We start from the raw sequence: 20,444 nt of genomic DNA on the forward strand, positions 1-20,444 counted from the left end.
CTTTCTTTCTTTCTTTCTTTCTTTCTTTCTTTCTTTCTTTCTTTCTTTCTCTTTCTCTCTCTCTGTCTTTCTTTCTCTTTTTTTTTTTTTTTTTGAGACAGAGTCTCACTATGTCACCCAGGCTGGAGTGCAGTGGCACGATCTCAGCTGACCGCAACCTCTGCCTCCTGGGTTGAAGCGATTCTCTTGCCTCAGTCTCCCAAGTAGTAGCTGGGATTACAGGCACGTGCCATCATGCCTGGCTAATTTTTGTATTTTTAGTAGATACGGGGTTTCACCAGGTTGACCAGGCTGGTCTCAAACTCCTGACCTCAAGTGATCCACCCGCCTCAGCCTCCCAAAGTGCTGGGATTACAGGCGTGAGCCACTGCACCTGGCCTACAATTTCTTTCAAGGTTGAATATTAAAGGGTTTTAAAAGCCCTGCCAACACCAGCAGTAGCCTTAAGAGGGCCCACTCTGTAAGGCACCTCAACAGGTTAGCATTCTGCACTTTACTCTAAATAGAATCGTGAATAGGCCTTTGGTTAGAAGAACAGACAGGCAGCTTTTCCAAAAATCAAAAATAACAAGACATGCTTTTTTTCCTGCCAGAAGATACTTTAGCATAATTTTCTTCTATAGACTGAGAGTAAGAGACCAAAAACAATGTCAAAGAGTGGGGTTTTAAAAATGCATGAGCACCTGTGCCCAGCATGAGCTGTGTCCCCTTACCCCTCACAGGCCCGATGGAGTTGCTGAGAGCATAGCGCAAGATCCTCTCCTCCTGGTTGTACAGGACGAACACGCTGTCCACCGAGAGCTGCTGGGTGCTGGGCAGGGCTGGCCGGGAGTCATCATGGATGCATTCCTGGAAGGTGATGGTCTGGCGCCACTGGTAAGTGTAGATGCGTGAAGGAGATGCCCCATCTCGCTCGGGCTCAGTCACTGTGTACTCCCGGGTGGAGGAGGAAGTGATCACTGCAGAGTGGGAAGGATGGAGAGGACAAGGCAGGGAGAAAAACGGAAGATGGTTAAGGATGCAAGAAGCTGAATCAAGGGCTTTAAAGGCACCAGTGGCATTCCCTGCCCATAAGGCTACCAGATGACAGATCAGACAGAACAGCCTAAATAAGACCATTTGTTTGTATTGAGACTCATTCTGTGAAATACCTGGATTTCCCATATGATCATTGGTATTATTCGTATTATGTAAATTTGTTGCTTTTCTCATCAAGTGGTTCTCTGTAAGTTTTGAAGACTCCCAGAACTAGAGATGAAGGTCAGGTGCAGAGGACACACACTTGGAGAGAGACGCCCCTGAATTCACACTTAGTACCACTTACAAGCTGTATGGCCACTGGCTGATGACTCAACATCTTTGGTCTCAGTTTCTCATACAAAATGGGTCAAGGTGAGGATCAGACCAGGTAATGTATGTACAGTTTCTGGAATCAAGCAGACTAATAGTAAGATAAACTACCATTTACTCTGTCACAACGTGCTAACTGCTTTATATAGGTTATCTCAATTACGATTCAATAAATGGTGATTTCTTTTTCTTTTTCTTTTTTTTTTTGACACAGGGTCTCACCTTGTCACCCAGGCTGGAGTGCAATGGCACGATCATGGCTCACTGCAACCTCCGTCCCCTGGGTTCAAGCAATTCTCTCACCTCAACCTCCCGAGTAGCTGGGACTACAGGAATGTGCTATCACGCTCAGCTCATTTTTTTGAATTTTAAGTAGAGATGGGGTTTCACCATGTTGGCCAGGCTGGTCTTGAACTCCTGACCTCAAGTGATCTGCCTGCCTTGGCCTCCCAAAGTGCTGGGATTACAGGCGTGAGGCACTACATCCGGCCAATAAATGGTGATTTCTACATACCGGTCTAGACCAAGCCATTCTGCAATACCAAAAAAATGAGATATTAAATGAGTTTCAGTAGCCAGGTTTGGAAAAATTACTAAAGCACCGTGAGCAAGCCTGAACAGAGGAGAGGAGGGACATTCCTCCCCACTCAGAAGAGGGCCTGCTATGGCCCATACGACAAAACCCTCAACTTCCTGTTTTTTTTAAAAAAAAGGATAAAAGACTCTTTATATCTTTGTGCTCTGCTGCAGTTTGCTCCATAATAGAAGCATAAAAGCCAGAGGATAAATAAAAGATCAGTGTAAGCTGCCTCCTGTCCAGCTCCCACATGCCAGAAAGGCCATTCAGCCTCAAGCTGGCTGCAACTGTGGTCCTGTTGCTCATTCCTCCTCTTCTTCACTGTCTCCCAGCTCCCCAGGAGAACTAAACCAAGCCACAAAACTCCAGTAATTGCTTCAACCTTTCTGAACAGCAATTTAATGAGAGCCTTTAAAAAGGTGGCCAGGCACGATGGCTCATGCCTGTAATCACAGCACTTTGGGAGGCCGAGGCGGGAGGATGACTGGAGGTCAGGAGTTAGAGACCAGCCTGGGCAACATGGAGAAACCCTGTCTCTACTAAAAATACAAAAGTTAGCCATGCCTGGTGGTGGGCGCCTATAATCCCAGCTATTTCAGAGGTGGAGGCAGAAGAATCACTTGAACCTGGGAAGCAGAGGTTTCAGTGAGCTGAGATCACACTGCTGCATCACAGCCTGGGTGACAGAGCAAGACCCCGTCTCAAAGCAACAACAACCAAAAAAAAAAAACCCAAAGGGGTTCTTAACCTGGGGTTTAATGACCCACATATGAGTTCACGTTCATGAATATTATTCAGTGGGTGTCTACATGAGCAAGACACCGTCTCAAAAATTAAATTAAATTAAATTAAATTAAAAAAATAAAAAATTCCTATTGTTTGACTCAGCACTTCTATTTCTAGGAATTGAGTCTTAGAAAAGAATCAGAAATTTGGCCAAGATTTATGATTAAGACAATCATTTCAACTCATAATAAGAGGGGAAAATGGAAGCAACCCAAGCTTTAGAAAGTAGAAGAATGGTTTGAATTAATAGCCATCCAGTAGAATCATACAGATCCTTAAAAAGTGTTTTGAAAGACTGCTTAATGAGACTAGTAAACATTCATGATTTGACATTAACTGTAAAGGTGAAGATATAACAATGTGGTATGATTGCAATTTTATTTAAATAAAAACTATAAGCCTGGATAACATGGCAAAACCCCATCTGTACAAAAACTTAAAAGTTAGCCAGGCATGGTAGTATGCCTGTAGTCACAGCTACTCAGGACGCTGAGGTGGGAGGCTCACTTGAGCCCAGGAGATTGAGGCTGCAGTGAGCTGAGACCGCGCCACTGCCCTCCAGCTTGGGCAACAGTGTGAGAGTTTGTCTCAAAACAAACAACAACGACAAAAACTATACATATCACTGTGTATCCACGTTAAATTTCTCAATTTTGATAACTGTACTGTGGCCTTGTAAAAGAATGTCCTTGTTCTTAGGAAAAACAAATGAAGTGTTTAAAGAATGATCTATCATGATATATACAACTTATTCTCAAATGGTCGGTATACATATATACATATGGAGAGACAGAGAGAGAGAGAGAGAATGGTAAAGTCAATGTGGCAAAATGTTAACAATTGGTGAAGCTAGATAAATAGTATGTGAACATTTTTTGGGCTATTTTCAGTTTTCACGTTAAGTTTGAAATTATTTAAAACCAGGCACCAAATGGGGAATAAATGTAGTTTTTAATAGTACATATAGATGTGGCCGGGCGCAGTTGCTCACACCTGTAATCCCAGCACTTAGGGAGGCTGAGCCAGGCAGATCACTTGAGGTCAGGAGTTCCAGACCAGCCTGGCCAACATAGTGAAAGCCCATCTCTACTAAAACTACAAAAATTAGCCAGGTGTGGTGGCATGTGCCTGTAGGCCCAGCTACTAGGGAAGCTGAGGCAGGAGGATTGCTCGAGCCCAGGAGGCAGAGGGTGTCGTGAGCTGAGATCGCACCACTGAACTCCAGCCTGGGTAACAGGAGTGAAACCCTGTCTCAAAAAAACAAAAAAAGGTACAAATAGATGTATAATAAAATTATATTAGTTTATCATGAAATTATATATTGAGATATTTCATATACATGTAAATAGATAGATGCTGGAGAAAAAGCTGAAAGGAAATACACTTAAATGTCATAATAATTATGTCCAGGTTTTACAACTCTAACTCATGCATATTGTCTTTTTTGCACAAAATTCTCTACAAGGAGTAGTGCGTCCTATGTCTATAACTGAGAGGAAGGTGACTGTAAGGCCCGGTGTATTCCCCTCTCCAGATCCCAGAGACAGCCCCAGTTCATGGCTGCCGTGGTGGGTCAAGAGCACGAGGCTAGTGGCCGGTCCGGGGCTCACCCGAGGTGGAGTAGTGGTACAGCTCCGTGTAGGGCTCAATGTGCACGGAGGAGCCGAACGGAATCTGCGGCACGCGGCCCTCCAGCTCCGTGTCGATGGTCAGGTGCCCGTGCTCATCGATGCCGCTGAACCGCTGCTTAATGACCAGATTGCCCGGGTGCCCCACGAAGGTCACCTCAGCCTGGCGAGTGAACTCACCCCCTGAAAAACAAGATGAGACTGTTACTTTGCTGACTGGGGAGCGCGCCCTTCTGCCCACCCCAGGCTTACGGTGTGGAGCGGGGTTGGTGCGAACCCTTCTGCGGGTGCTTTGGTTTGGCTGGTAGAACATAGAGCTGGTGACACTGAAGACAGAGCTCAGACATCCCTGTGGCCCAAATGAGCCACACACAGGGGAGAGAAGAGGCTTCCTAGCCACAGCCCAGCATCTGTTGGGTTGGCTCAAGGGTTGTGCTGGAAATAGCGGAGGACAGGGGTTTGACTCCCAGCTGTGCTAGGCTCTGACTGGGTGAACTTGAGTAACCTACTTAACTCCTGTGAACCTCCATTTCCTGATGATTAAAAAAAGGATGCAATCTATGTTCTACAAATTGTCAAGTGCTCCATAATGCCAGTTACGGTGATGAATATCGAAATAGCTACGTCCCAGTTGGATGGGTGAGTTGCTCATGGCAGACCATTCCCAGTACCAGAAACCACCCTAGGATCACCTGCTACCATGACGGCTTCGGAACTCCTCTTGGTCTGTGCAAGGCGGCAGACCCAGACAGGCAAGAAAAGTACTTCTCCCTTTTCCACAGTGACCTGCCCCGTGACAGCAGGGGTGGACAAACTATGGCCTCAGGGCTAAATCTTGCCAGCTGCCTATTTTTCTACAACCCTTGAGCTCAGAAAGGTCTTTACATTTTTTAATGGTTAAAAAAAAAATCAAAAGAACAGTATTTCATGGTATGTGAAAATTATATACAATTTAAATTTCAGTGCCTAGTCAAAAAGTTGTATTGGAACACAGCCACGCTCATTCATTTATATATTGTCTGTGGTTGCTTTTCACTCTACAATGGCAGAGTTGAGCTGTTGCAACAGAGGCCATATGGCCTAAAATAATTAGGCATAGCTTAAAATATTTACTATCTGGCCCTTTGCCGAAAAAGTTTGACAACCTCAGCTTTATAGTTAAACCAGTCCCAGGCAAGTATCTCACTGATAACACAGGACCAGGAGAAATTCAGAAGGATCATTGTAGTAAAGAGATTTGCTGCTGTCGGGAGTTTAAAAGACTTCCTCTCCCTCAGCCCAGCTGAAGTCCATGTATATTACAAAATAGCACCAATATAAATTAACTCATAAAAAAAAAACTGTGAAAAGCTGTGCAGGGAAGGAGTAGGGTCTGTGAGTTTGACTGCAGCTCAATGATATTTGCAAAGAAAAGGGCATCTGGTTTGCATGAGAGCATCAATATGGTTATAACACTCAGAATATATATGCCTGTGGACTAGGGAGAAAAAACATTAGGCCAAAAAGTAGCAAATCTTTTGAGCAGTTCAATCTTTTTTTTTTTTTTTTGAGATTGAGTCTCACTCTGTCGCCCAGGCTGGAGTGCAGGGGCACGATCTCGGCTCACTGCAACCTCCGCCTCCTGGGTTCACGCCATTCTCCTGCCTCAGCCTCCCGAGTAGCTGGGACTGCAGGTGCCCGCCACCACGCCTGGCTAATTTTTGTATTTTTCATAGAGACGGGATTTCACTGTGTTAGCCGGGATGATCTCAATCCCCTGACCTTGTGATCCACGCGCCTCAGCCTCCCAAAGTGCTGGGATTACAGGCGTGAGCCACCGCACCCGGCCTCGCTCCTTTCCTAACACATAGCCTCTCCTTTCTTAAGATGGCCACACTTTATGTATTTATATGCCATGACTTTTGGAGGGGTCAACAGCGTGTAGCCTGGATGGAGACCTTGCTTCCAGCAGTGTTTCCTCTAATAAAGCCTGGAGGTTGGCTCAGGCAGTGGGAGAGAAGGCAGGTCTAGGTCGTCGGAGGCAGTGGCTAAGTACCTGTGCCCCAGCACAACAAGCTCCAGGTCCTGGAAGTGACCAGCGATGAAGGACACAGACTCCTCCAACCCAGCTGTTCCTGGGAATGGGTCTCCAGCACGCAAAGGTTGGGCTGGTCTTGGCAGAGCAAGGGGAAGGTCACCACAACGCCAAGGAGACATCCCTCAAGCCATCTGCCCACGCGTCCAATAAAGACTGAACCTTCCTCGATAGGGCACAGTCTCTAAAAAACTCCAAGGATATCTGGGCTTCCTAAGACTTCTGAGGATTATGTTTATGCAGCTTAATTAACTAGCTAGAAATGGCAGGTTCCTTCTCTCTGAGCAAATCCTGAGGAAATATCAAAGATCAGTTTCAGGTTGCTTTGGAATTCAGAGGCAGGCTTGATAGAATGAGGCAAACTGTGAAGTTGTGAGGTTCTACGAGCTGATACCACTTGTTCTGCCAGAAACACCTAAATCTCCACCATGAAATTGCTCCTCAATCAAAACCCAATTCTAGGCAGTCTCAGTTGCTATATATTAATGATAATATTACATGTTCATTTTACCTCATCATCTTATTTCCAAGACAGAGCTACAGGATGCCCTGTCTACAGACAAAAAGGAGCAACAACATGCTTCTAAGTTGTCTGCAGACTCAGAGTTCTCCTTCCATCCATCCCCAGGCCTCCCCCTAGGCACTACTGTGTGACCCATTAATTTTAATGTCGGATATAAATTACCGGTGATGCTGAACCCATTCTTGAATCCGTCCTGCTCCACTGCAAACATCCATCCAATGATGCCTCCAACTGGGGCCAGCGGAAGCAGAGAATATCCAACGGTCTCGGGAATGGTGCTGATGGCTGTGTAGGAGCGCCCGTGATTCATTACTACGTAAGAGTGGAGGTCAGTGTTCTCAAAGACAATGGGGGTCTGGCTGCTCCCCACAAAGATTCTTCCTTTCACCTTGCCGTTGACTCGCTGGGGGGAACCTGAAGCAAGAAAACAAAGAAAGAATACAGAGATCACTTCTAAGCCAGCCTTTCAAAGATGAGTAATATGTAGGACCTGTACCTACTGGTGAAGAAAGCAAAGAAAAGAAACAGCACTGGGGTAAATGGCTTTGGATAAGCAAAAGTAGTTGTTCTTCCTGAGACTACCCACAACTGTATGCTGCGAGCCTTCCAAATCCCAGTGCCCCTGCCGCTCTTCCTGCGACTGAAAATGGACAGCACAAAAGGTGGCTCCGCAGAGAGCCACTGAGGAACTGCAGGAGTAAAAAATAGAATTTCAGGGTGATCTAGAACTAAGGGGATCATAGACTTGATCACATCTGAGAGTAAAAGGAGGCTGGGCATGATGGCTCATGCCTGTAATCCCAGCACTTCGGGAGGCCGAGGCAGGCGGATCACCTGAGGTCAGGAGTCCAGGACCAGCCTGGCCAATATGGTGAAACGCTGTCTCTACTAAAAATACAAAAATTAGCTGGGCATGATGGTGGGTGTAGTCTCAGCTACTCAGGAGGCTGAAGTGGGAGAATCGCTTGAACCCGGGAGGCTAAGGTTGCAGTGAGCTGAGATCGTGCCACCGTACTCCAGCCTGGGTGACAGAGCGAGACTCCATCTCAAAAAAAAAAAAAAAAGAGAGAGAGAGAGAGTAAAAGGAGTGTGGAATTGCTCATTTCACTGGGACAGCAAGGCTAACCTGAATGGCCCTGGGAGAATAGACATTTGCCTGCCTGATCTATAACACACTTTAGTGAACACCACGGGCTCATATACAGTCCCACCACCCAGCGTTAGCACTGACAGTCTGAATCTTGGAGCCTCAGCCAACACAAGCCACACAGACAAGTACAGAGTCACCGCCCAGGCTACACAGGCATGCCCTCTGAACCAGAACCAGCTTGGCATGTTTGGTGCTGATTGTTCCCTTTAGACAATTGGAAACAATGGAATTGAGACCTACTATGACAAATTTAAAAGCCTCCTTAATACCTTGACAATAAATTGATCTGGGATACCATTTTTGCTTAAAAAATTACATTCATAATAAATGTTGGCATATACCTGGGGGAAAACTACTTACAGTGGTTAACTCAGGGCAAACGTGGTGAACGTTCATTTCCTATACTATAAATTTTTATAATTTTTGAGTATTTATAACTTGCATATATTTATTATTGTTTAAACAGGGAAAAAAATAAGAACTAAAGAAATTAAATTGCTCTTTGTTGTATTCGAATAAGAACATTGAAGGTTACTGTATGGCCCAGAAATTCTAATTCATAGGTATACAGCCAGGAGAAAGGAGCATGTATGTCCACACAAAAATGTGAACACAAATGTTCTTAGCAGCATGACTCACCACAGCCAAAAGGGAAACAACCCAAATGTCCATTAACTGATGAATGGATAAACAAAATACGGTAGCTCCATTCATTAAGGTATTGGCTGGGCCCAATGGCTCATGCCTGTAATCCCAGCACTTTGGGAGGTCAAGGCAGGTGGATCATCTGAGGTCAGGAATTCGAGACCAGCCTGGCCAACATGATGAAACCCCGTCTCTACTAAAAATACAAAAAATTAGCTAGGCATGGCAGCGGGCATCTATAATCCTGCTACTCAGGAGGCTGAAGCAGGAGAATCGCTTGAACACAGCAGGCAGAGGTTGCAGTGAGCTGAGATTGCACTATTGCACTCCAGCTTGGGCAATAAGGCGAAACTCCATCTCAAAAAAAAAAAAGAAAGAAAGAAAGAAAAGAAAAAGGCCGGGCGCGGTGGCTCACGCTTGTAATCCCAGCACTTTGGGAGGCCGAGGCGGGCGGATCACGAGGTCAGGAGATCGAGACCACGGTGAAACTCTGTCTCTACTAAAAATACAAAAAAATTAGCCGGGCGTGGTGGCGGGCGCCTGTAGTCCCAGCTACTCGGAGAGGCTGAGGCAGGAGAATGGCGTGAACCCGGAAGGTGGAGCTTGCAGTGAGCCGAGATTGCGCCACTGCACTCCAGCCTGGGCGATAGAGCGAGACTCCGTCTCAAAAAAAAAAAAAAAGAAAGAAAGAAAAGAAAAAGAAAAAGGCATGAAATACTGATATGGGCTAAAACAGGCATGAACCTTGAAATCATCATGCTAAGGGAAAGAAGTCAGACATAAAAGGTCACGTATTGTGTGATTCTATATGTATGAAACATCCGGAATAGGAACACTTATAAAGATAGAAGGTAGATGAGGGCTTGACAGGGGCTGGGGGCATTTTGAGAAATCAAGAGTGACTACTAATGGATACGGGTTTCTTTTGGGGGTGATGAAAATGTTCTAGAATTAGATAGAGGTAATAGTTGGACAACTTTGTGAATATATTAAAACCCACCAAATCGTATACTTTAAAAAGATATGTGAATTATATCTCAGAAAAACAAAAACTGAAGGAAGAGGGAAAACAAAAGTTACGTTGCATTGTTTAGGTTTGATGTGGTATTATTTTCAGTTATTGATTGTACATATCTTATTTCTGTTCCTAGATTATGATCATCACAGGGTCAGGACTTTCACACCAGCCCCTCACAGGTTCTCGGCAGGGTTTTCTTTATGTAGTAAGTTCTCAGTGAATGTTGTTGAATAGCCCTAGGCAGGGGCTGGCACCTGGGGACCAGCTGCGTTCTGATGACCTTTCGTTGGGTTCCATATGCCCAAATGGCTCAACACATTCTCTGATCAGCCAGGGCATATCCAACAGAGTCATTCTGCACGCATGTTGTGTCATTACTCTGGGGAACACTGTGAAGTTAGCTGGCCAACAGTGCAAAAAGGTATCCCAAGAACAATCAGGAAAACAGGCAAGAAAGCCAAGTTAAGAAACCAAACAAAAATGTTTCCACCAAACTTTGAGCTAGAAACATTTTTTTTTAAGTAGCAAGAATCCAACAAATATTTAAACCACAAATCTATTCCAGGGTGTGTATATAATGTCAAAATATGTGGCTGAACAGTTTGTCATATCTGAGCTGGCTGCCAAACACAAACTGTTCAGCATTTCAAGCTCTGATATTTGGGGTAGAAAAGGCTAAGAGGTTGCTCTTTAAGAATAAGCTTTTATTGTGGATTTTGGAAGCTTCTCCTGGGGTGGAGAAGATACAAAAGCCAAGCCTGAAACAAAGAAGCAAAGGCACACCACCCCTGGGGTGATGGGATTTAGAAGAAAATCAAAAACAGTTTAGAAGTTAAAAACATCCCCTAAAATTAATAAGTAAAGCATACTCAATTTTCTTCCATTGCTGAAGGTAGTATTTTTTTAAACCTCACTTTATCTAATGGGGACACAGAAGGAAATGATTTTTTTGTTTTTAGCAACTTAAAATGATAACAAATTTAACTGTAACTATGGCAGATAGGGGGGTCTGAAAAGCAGAAACCATTCTGCCAGTTGACTTTTATTTAGTCAAATTTTGCAAAGCAATTGAAGTTCCACATTAAACACACAAGGAAAATGACCCATGACAAGTGAGATAATTTGTTGGCATCTGCTATGGCTTGAATGTCCCCTCCAAAATTCATATTGAAACTTAATCCCCAATGTGATAGCATTTAGAAATGGAGCCCTTCAGAGCTGATTGGATCATGAGGGCTCTGCCCTGAAGAATGAATTAATCCAGTCATGGATTAATGGATGAATGGGTTATCACCGGAATGGGACTGATGGCTTTAGAGGAAGAGGAAGGGAGACCTGAGCTAGGATGCTCAGCCCCCTGTACCACCCCTGCAGAGAGCCCCCACCAGAAACAAGGCCATCACCAAATGTGGTTCCCTGATGTTGGATTTCTCAGCCTCCATCACTGTAAGAAATAAATTTTTTTTCTTTATAAATTACTCAGTTTCAGGTATTCTGTTAGAAGCATCAGAAAAGTGACTAAGACCGCATCTGAAGGGAGGAATGTTTAACATGGTGGGGTTTTGCCATTTTTGTGTTAATTCTGGAATTAAAACAAACTCCAGCCTCCCAGACAGTGCAACTGAGTGAACGTTACCAGGACCCCCGGATTTGCACAGAAAGGATTCTCCTGACCATCTGCAAGCATCCAAACCAGTTGATCCTTTTGAGGGCAGAGTTTAGAATGGACACTGGCCCGTAGCCGAATCCATCTGGCCACACAATGGGATTGGCACCCCAGCATTAACCATGGTGCATCTCTGATGCTCAATCGTAACCACGCTATGACTTCAGGAGCACCAGGAAAGAGAGACAGGAGGGAGAGGATGATGGAATAAACTTTACCTGCCACAGACTTTGGTCTAAGCCAGCCTTCTGTGGCCCTGCTGGGGCTTAACAACCATTAAGATAGGTCTGGCCGGGCGTGGTGGCTCACGCCTGTAATCCCAACATTTTGGGAGGCTGAGGCAGGCAGATTATTTGAGGTCAGGAGTTCAAGACCAGTCTGGCCAACATGGAGAAACCCCATCTCTACGAAAAATACAAAAATTAGCTGGGTTTGGTGGTGCACACCTATAATTCCAGCTACTCGGAGGCTGAGGCAGGAGAATCACTTGAACCCGGGAGATGAAGGCTGCAGTGAGCCAAGGTCACGCCACTGCACTCCAGCCTGGGTGACAGAGTAAGACTCTGTCTCAAGAAAAAAAAAAAAAAAAGATAGGTCTGTCAGCAACACCACATAAAATTAGAGAGACTCTAAGAAAAAAAGACACGAAAGAGATTTCAAAGACATGGAGGAAAGTGAGGGGCATAAACAATTCTTTGTCCAGGCTGCGTAATTTTAACACTATGGCCTTTGTGGCCACACACCACACAGTTGTGAAGATGGGCTCCCAGTGACTGTCCCCTGAGATGGAGAAATAGCACAGGAAAGAAAGACTGCCATATTTGAAAAATGGGCCTTCCTGGGGGATGCCTGTAGAGAATATGAGAAAAAATGAGGGAGAGACCACGTATGGCTGCCATAAGAAAAACTCTACACACCTCCGGAGATGTGGGTAAAGCAACATGGAAAACGAGCACCAAAACAAAAACTCCGCTCCTCCTTCTCCCGCATGAAATGAACATACAAAAGCAAATTACCTTCTGCAACACATTGCCTGCCATTGCCCGTATAGCCAGCGACACAGCTGCAGCAGAAGCCCGTGGCGTAGTCCCTGCACTCTGCATGCACCGAGCACTGGTGTCTGTTGTTGGCACACGTCTGGTGAGAATCCGTGTTATAGCTGAAAACTGGTCCAAGAAAACAATTACACACCTGTAAGCATTTCACGAAGCTCTAGCCCAGTGGGCTCTCTCATCTAGTCACCAGCGACTCACACCTGCATGGGCAATTCAAGGGACTAGGCTCACTGCAGGTGATTACAATCCCCTATAGGTAGCCACTTAAATAGTTACGTGAGCCTGGGCAACATGGTGAAACCCCATCTCCACAAAAAAATACAAAAATTAACCGAGTATGGTAGCATGCACCTGTAGTCCCAGCTATTGGAGGAGGCTGAGGTGGGAGGATCGCTTGAGCCTAGGAGGTTGGGTCTGCAGTGAGCCGTGATTGCACCACTGCACTCCAGCCTGGGCAACAGAGCCAGACCCTGTCTCAAAAAGAAAAAAAAAAAAAAGTAATGTGGTTCCCCAACTCACATCACTGAGGCAAATAGGTCTAAAAGGAGTTGAGAAATCACAAGGTGATTATTAATTATTGAAAACTGCTAGAATCTAGTGTACTTGGCATCAATATTAGATTAGTGCTATCCAATAGCAATCTTAGGATGGTGTCCATCTAAACTAGTGAGAAGAATGAACTTCATGTTTGGGGGGGACTCTTAAAAATATATACATAAAAACATATATAATATATATTACCTATGTTATATAGGTCATATATAACATAAATATATTACATATATGTAATATATATTAAATATAAATATATAACATATATATCTAAATATATATGCAAATATGTACATATACATATATGTAAATATATATGTAAATATGTACATATACATATATGTAAATATATAATATATATTTACATTGTATTACATTATATAAATACAATATATTACATTATAACAGATAAAATATATTTATATGTTATATAATAATATATAATGCAATATATACTACATATAATTATATGATATAATTTTTTTACTTTTTTATTGTGGTAAGATATATATAACATAAAATTTGCCATTTTAACAACCTTAAAATATGTACATATATTTTATCCTCCTTCCTCTGCCTCCCAAGTAGCTGGGACTGCAGGCGGGTGCCATTGTGCCTGGCTTATATTCTTTTTAATTTTAAATCACCCCCCACCCCACCCCAACGTACACTTTTCCCTGAGGAATAATTTGGAAGCACTTTTACTCAAAAGCTGAACAAAAATAATGCCCTAGTCATACCTGGGCTAAAAAGCCTTTGACCCAAGAAAGAAAAAGAATGTCTCCCTATTTTAAATTTCCACATTCCAAGTTCATTTTATTAGGATGATGAACTAGCTCATTATATTTAATAATCCAGAGCAAATTAATTTGGAATGAAATTCAAAAGCACAAGAGGGGTAAACTTTCAGAGGGGATAATGATCCCATTCGTAATTGACTGTTACTAGTGAAGAGAAAATCAAAGTTTAAAACCAGGTAGACTCTATGAGTCCTACATACTCAGAAGGGAATTTCTGGCTTTATAAAGACAGCGTTTGGAGCTGAGCACACTTGAGCCCTGAACTGAACACGTGATGCTACTGATTACTTAAACTCCAGCTGTGGGCAGAGCTCTCAGGGGTCATTATGGCCTGTGTATATGTGAACTATTCAAATAACACCAGGAATGCACTACTGGCCACAGAAGACTGACCTTTCTCATAAACATAGGGAAATAGCTGGGGTGGAGGGACAGGAATGTGTCTGTTTTAGACACAATCTGCATTCAAATCTAGGCTTTTTTCAGTCTTAAGTAATACACTGCCCCAAGTTGTTGGGCTGGATATGGTCTCATTCAAATGTGATGGCTTAAATGAGAATTTCAGAGATACCTAGAAAGGTGGAGACAGGATGGGACTCAAAACCCAACATCTGCAAGGAAACAGACCCAACACATCTGGGGGAGATGACTCCAAAATCCACGGCAGAGTGGCATGTGCTGAGCAACGTGAGCATCACCCCAGGAACCCAGGGTGCAGTAGGAGAACCCTAAGACATGAGCCCTGTCCTTGTCCTGCCACTGAATGGCAGCTTGTCCATTTCCGTGCCTCAGAAGTAAGTGAGCACGCCAGCCAGTAAGCACCCCATCTCGTCCACGGTTTGGGATACTCGTGAGAACAAGCGTGTATGGCTACCACTGTGAGATAAATCAGAACAAGTAAGGGCCGATAAGAATGAGTGAACAGTGTGGAATGGCCAGACTTTTCTAAGGGTTTTATGATCATTCCTTAGTAGAAAAGCAGCAGACAGCCGCAATAAGCTTATCTAAAGGCTTGGACTATCCCATTTATATGAGTCTTAGTGGATTCCGTATCAAACTAATGTGAAAAAAAAAATAATGAGGACAATTTAGTTGGAACATCTTTTTTTTTTTTTTTTTTTTTTTCTTGAGACAGAGTCTTGCTCTTGTCAACCAGGCTGGAGTGCAATGGTGCGATCTCGGCTCACTGCAACCTCCACCTCCCAGGTTCGAGCGATTCTCTGGCCTCAGCCTCCAGATTGGCTGGGATTACAGACGCCCACCACCACGCCCGGCTAATGTTTTGCATTTTTAGTAGAGGCAGGATTTCACCGTGTTGTCCAGGCTGGTCTCCAACTCCTGACCTCAGGTGATACACCCGCCTTGGCCTCCCGAAGTGCTGGGATTACAGGCATGAGCCACCGTGCCTGGCCAGAACATCTTTTATAAGACAAATGAAAGCATCCAGGAGTTCCACTTTCCCTCAAAATGTAGCAAAAATCTGATATAACATAGTTGACCAGAAAATGTACTGTAAAACTTTTTTTTTTTTTCGAGACAGAGACTCACTCTGTTGCCAGGCTGGAGTGCAGTGGCATGATCTCAGCTCACTGCAACCTCTGCCTCCCAGGTTCAAGCAATTCTCCTGCCTCAGCCTCCTGAGTAGCTAGGACTACAGGCATGTGTCATCACGTCCCACTAATTTTTGTATTTTTAGTAGAGATGGGGTTTCACCATGTTCGCCAGGATGGTCTCAATCTCTTGAGCTTGTGATCCGCCTGCCTCGGCCTCCCAAAGTGCTGGGATTACAGGTGTGAGCCACCACCCCGGCCCTATTTTTTTTTTTAAAGAGTATCTACTTATATTGTTTTTTTTGTTTTGTTTTGTTTTTTATCTTCACAAACCAACTCTGAAACTGATGGGACCTGGGAAGAAAAATAATCAACAATTCTAATTCCAAAACCAAGAGGAAATAAATGTCAAAGATAAGCTTCATAGACAGCCAAAAGAACTTCTAAAATGTTTTTTCAGGTGGATGAATACATTTCTGATCTGAGAAATCACAAGAAAATCTGACTTTCAAAACAATTCTAATGGACGTTTTCTCTTTAAAACAGACAGAATGGATGCTAGGAAACTTGAAAGAAGACACACTCAACAGTCTCCAAAACCACGGTCCTAATCCCAAAAGATCACTGAGCATCTCTGAAGCCACTGGGCGTATAACACCAAGGCTCCACGGCTGTGAGAGTTCAGCCTCTACTTTCCCAAGCTCTTATCCTTACAAACCACCATGGAATGCTCACAACTGACATCTCCCCAGCAGTACGCCTGTCTGGAAGCCCACACAAGACCATTACCAATTGCAACTTAAATGGTCTTACCAACTCCTGTTTCCTCAACTTCATCCACATCTATGACCTGAGGGTGCTGCTGGTGAAAAGTCTCCACTGCCAACTGGAAAGACCTGGTTCTGTCTGTGGGAGGTCCAAGGGGCCTTTCGGTAGCTGCCCGGCGTGGGGAGAGGACGCTGGGCACACTGTACGTGTCAGCACCTCCCCTTCTCAGAGCCTTGTAGGAGAAGGGCGTGGTGCCCACATCCTCCAGGCCCAGACGAGTCGTCGCCAGGTCATAATCTTCATCCTCATCATCATACTCTGCCCCATCTTCGGTTCCGAGGATCACGTCCGCAGGCACCACGCCATTGGTAGTGGCTGGACTCCCAATCTCAAACACCCAGACACCCTGCTGCCCAGAGTTACTACTCCTAGGAGGAAGGACAGGCTTCTTAGAAAGAGGCCAGCAACCCACAAACAGCCACCACTACCCAAGCAGACGGAGCCCTGGGGATCTGTGTTGGTCTGCAAGCCATCACCTGCAGCTAGGACTGGAGAGTGGAAGGGCACTGGCCATCATGTCTGAGTGTCATGTGGCTAAGACAGTCGAGGGCTGTCTGGTGAGACTGTGTCCAAATGGGCACAATACTAGCACAAGCTCAGTCCCAGCCATTCCAGAGGTGTGCTCCAGGGACAGGTCAGGACTTAAAATTCAACTGACTCATCCTAATTGCTGGTTACGTGCTCTACCTTATGAGCTACGGTGGCTTATAGGACTCACAGTGGCTTTAGGACTGAAGTCATTCATGCTGTCCACTATCTCTTTCCATGGCATGGTATGATACAATTAAAAATACATATCTGGTCTCTGTCCTCACATTCTGAAACAAGAGCTCCTACAGCCTTTGGAATTTCTGGAGTGATAAGAGTGTCTTTTGTAGGCTAATGAGTCGACTGATGGCTAGGAGCTCCTAGACAGTTTCAGGATGGGGGCTGGTGGCCAGAAAGACCAAGGCATGATTAGAGGGTTGGAATGTCCAGCTTTCCCCACTGCCTCCAGGGAGGGGAGATGGGCTGGAGATTGAGTCAATCACCAACAATCAGTGATTTAATCAACCAGGCCTATGAAATAAAACCATGCCTATGAAATAAAAACCCTAAAATGGTGGGGTTCAGAGAGCTTCTGGCTTGAACACATCAAGGTGCTGGAAGGGTGGTGTACTCAGAGAGGGCATGGAAACCCTGGCCCTTCCCCAAACCTTGTCCTATGCCTCTCTTCCATTTGGTCGATCCTGAGTTGTATCCTTTAGAATGAACTGGTAATAGTAAAGCATTTTTCTGTGTTATGTGAGCCATTCTAGCAAATTATCAAATCTGAGGAGCATGTCATGAAACCCTCCATTTATAGCTGGTTTCTCAGAAGTACAGGTGGAAACACAGGACTTGGGACTGGCATCTGAAGTGGGGGCAGTCCTGTGGGACTGAGCCCTTAACCTATGGGGTCTGCACTAACGCCAGTGCTAGAATTGAACTGAAGTGTAGGACACCCGGCTGGTGTGCAGAGAATTGGTTGGTGTGGGGAAAAAAAAAACCCACCCATTTGGTGTCAGAAGTGTGAATGAAAACATTGCAGACATGGTTTTTTAGAAATCCCAACTCCAGGGCCGGGCGTGGTGGCTCACGCCTATAATCCCAGCACTTTGGGAGGCCGGGGCAGGCGGATCATGAGGTCAGGAGATCAAGACCATCCTGGCTAACATGGTGAAACCCCGTCTCTACTAAAAATACAAAAAATTAGCCAGGCGTGGTGGTGGGCGCCTGTAGTCCCAGCTGCTCAGGACGCTGAAGCAGGAGAATGGCATGAACCCGGGAGGCAGAGCTTGCAGTGAGCCAAGATCGTGCCACTGCACTCCAGCCTGGGCGACAGAGTGACACTCCGTCTCAAAATAACAACAAAAACAACAAAAAAAGAAATCCCAACTCCATTGGCTGTGGGATCTTGGACTAGTCTCAGTTTACCTTTGGTGCTTAAAGGATATGGTGAAAAGCAAATGAGATATGAAATCTAAAAGCATTTTATAATTATAAAATATAGTATAATATTCCTAATCTCCACTTCTTCCTCCACCATTTTTGCCATTCTTCTGTGTCTGTGATTGGAAGTGCTCCTATCAGAAATTACGTGAAATGATTATATTATACAATGGACAGAGGGGACATACATTACTCAATGGAAAATACTGAGCAAAACAATGGGTTGGGGTGGGGATGATAAATCACAAAAGTCCTGCATAAATAGGACATCTAATCAATTTGTCTGCCTGGGACTCAAGTAAAGACAGTGGTGTGTGGGAGCTTATATGTACTAGCTTGTGAGAGCTGGCTGTTAAAATTTTAGGAATTTTGCAAGCCAGTTATTAAACATAGCCATTCTAAACAATTAAATCACATGCACTTCCAATTAATCAAGTTATATTTTTTAAAAGGAAAAAATATTCAAAACTCATCATATTCTAATTCTTTTGCTACTATCCATGCTCTTGAAATTAAATATATTAAACCTATTGCTCTTTATGGTGAGAATATATATAATGGTGCATATTTTCTGAACTCTTCATTGAGTGACATGATGTTAATAACTTGAAATTGGTCGTGATAGGAGTATTTACATCACAGAAATAGGCAAATGCTATAAATCAGGGCTCCTCTGCCGTCATAAAACCAGTTGTTAAGCATTTACCAGCACACCACTAAGTGAAGGGCAGAGGAATTCAAGCTGGATTTGATGATATAAAATTAAAAGGTGGTTTTAGGGGATTCACTCTTAGTTTTTAAAGAATAATGGGAGAGGAAAAGTTTTAATTTTCAAAAACCAATTTGGGCTTCCCCCCTTTTGTCAAATTCTACAACATAGCCTGAGAGCACTATTTCTGTTGTAAGAATTTTCCCCCTAGTCAATGTGAAGGAAAAGGTTTTCTCAGCCTTGAGATCAAAGAAGGAGATAGATTTGAATAACCCTTATTTCTAACTGTATTTATAGACAAAAATGGTAAAAACTGTTTTAAGGCCGGGCGTGGCGCCTCATGCCTGTAATCCCAGCACTTTGGGAGGCTGAGGCGGGCAGATCACCTGAGGGTGGGAGTTCAAGACCAGCCTGGCCAACATGGTGAAACCCCATCTCTACTAAAAATACAAAAATTAGCTGGGCATGGTGGCACACACCTGTAATCCCAGCTACTTGGGAAGCTGAGGCAAGAGAATCACTTGAACCTGGGAGGCAGAGGTTGCAGTGAGTCGAGATCGTGCCATTGCACTCCAACCTGGGCGACAGAGTAAGGCTCTGTCTCAAAAAAAAGAAAAAAAAAACTATTTCACATGAGGATGATATCTAAAAAATAGGATATCTGTTCATTCTAAAAATACATTTCCTTAAGATCCTCAGAAAAAGTATTTCATAATGTAAAAACTATATGCAAAACTTAAATCCATAGGAACATTTTTAGTTAATGATCTATAATACACATTACATTATCCACATTAAAAAATATTAAGAGGAGAATCTACTGAAGAACAAAGAAAGCATACTTGGCCAAATTTTCAATTGATTCTCTGTCATTAGCAAATATATTATAAGCTCCATTGCTCTTCCATAAGAATCCCACTGAACCTTGACTGAATGCAACCACGGCAGGAACTTGGTTGTTTTCCTTCTTTGAGAATGTCGTATGGAACTGCAGACCATCTTCAGGATAAAGGAAAATGGCATAGGAGCTGGAATCAGAGGAGGCTAGAACAGCCTGGAACGTATTTCTCTGTGAAGATGAGTTAAAATTCAGTTACTCGGAAAAATATCTATAGATCTTAAAATGTGTTATTTGCCAGACTATCTATAAAGCATACAGTGCTGTAAAGAGATGGCAATAGTCTCACCTTATTCTGAAAGAAGGACTTTTGTAGCAAGAACCAAGGACTCTGGGATAGTTCCACTGAAATATCCCTAAGGCTACGTCAACATGACATTTTCTGATTAATTCATAAATATCTTCTGCATAACTGTGGCCCTAAGGTTAACCAAAAATTATACAGATGGTACCTCCAGATGGTGGCCTAAAATCTCATGCAATTTAGGAAATTCTTACCCAAAGAATTTGTTTCCATGGCTGTTAACATATTCAACCACATCAATCATTTAAGAAACATTTATTGAACCCAAGCACCATATAGTAGAAAAAAAAAATAAAAACAAAAACATGAGATTTGGGAGAAAACAGACCTGGATCCAAATCTTTGCTCTACTCATTATTA

The 20,444-nt window shown here is 43.8% G+C and overlaps 1 protein-coding gene across 1 annotated transcript in view; it reads right to left on the reverse strand.

Moving 5' to 3' along the window:
* Positions 1-20,444, reverse strand: part of NID1 (nidogen 1) — an 88,342-nt gene that overhangs the window by 49,330 nt on the left and 18,568 nt on the right. The window contains exons 3-8 of the mRNA XM_032136852.2: positions 19,725-19,951; positions 16,188-16,570; positions 12,434-12,583; positions 7,101-7,352; positions 4,324-4,524; positions 714-959 (exon numbers count right to left, since the gene is read on the reverse strand). Of these exons, the coding sequence (XP_031992743.1) occupies positions 714-959; positions 4,324-4,524; positions 7,101-7,352; positions 12,434-12,583; positions 16,188-16,570; positions 19,725-19,951 (1,459 nt within the window). The remainder of the gene's footprint in view (positions 1-713; positions 960-4,323; positions 4,525-7,100; positions 7,353-12,433; positions 12,584-16,187; positions 16,571-19,724; positions 19,952-20,444) is intronic.

The sequence above is a fragment of the Hylobates moloch genome, unplaced genomic scaffold (genome assembly GCF_009828535.3).
Source record: "Hylobates moloch isolate HMO894 unplaced genomic scaffold, HMol_V3 SCAFFOLD_18, whole genome shotgun sequence".
Lineage (NCBI taxonomy): Eukaryota > Metazoa > Chordata > Mammalia > Primates > Hylobatidae > Hylobates > Hylobates moloch.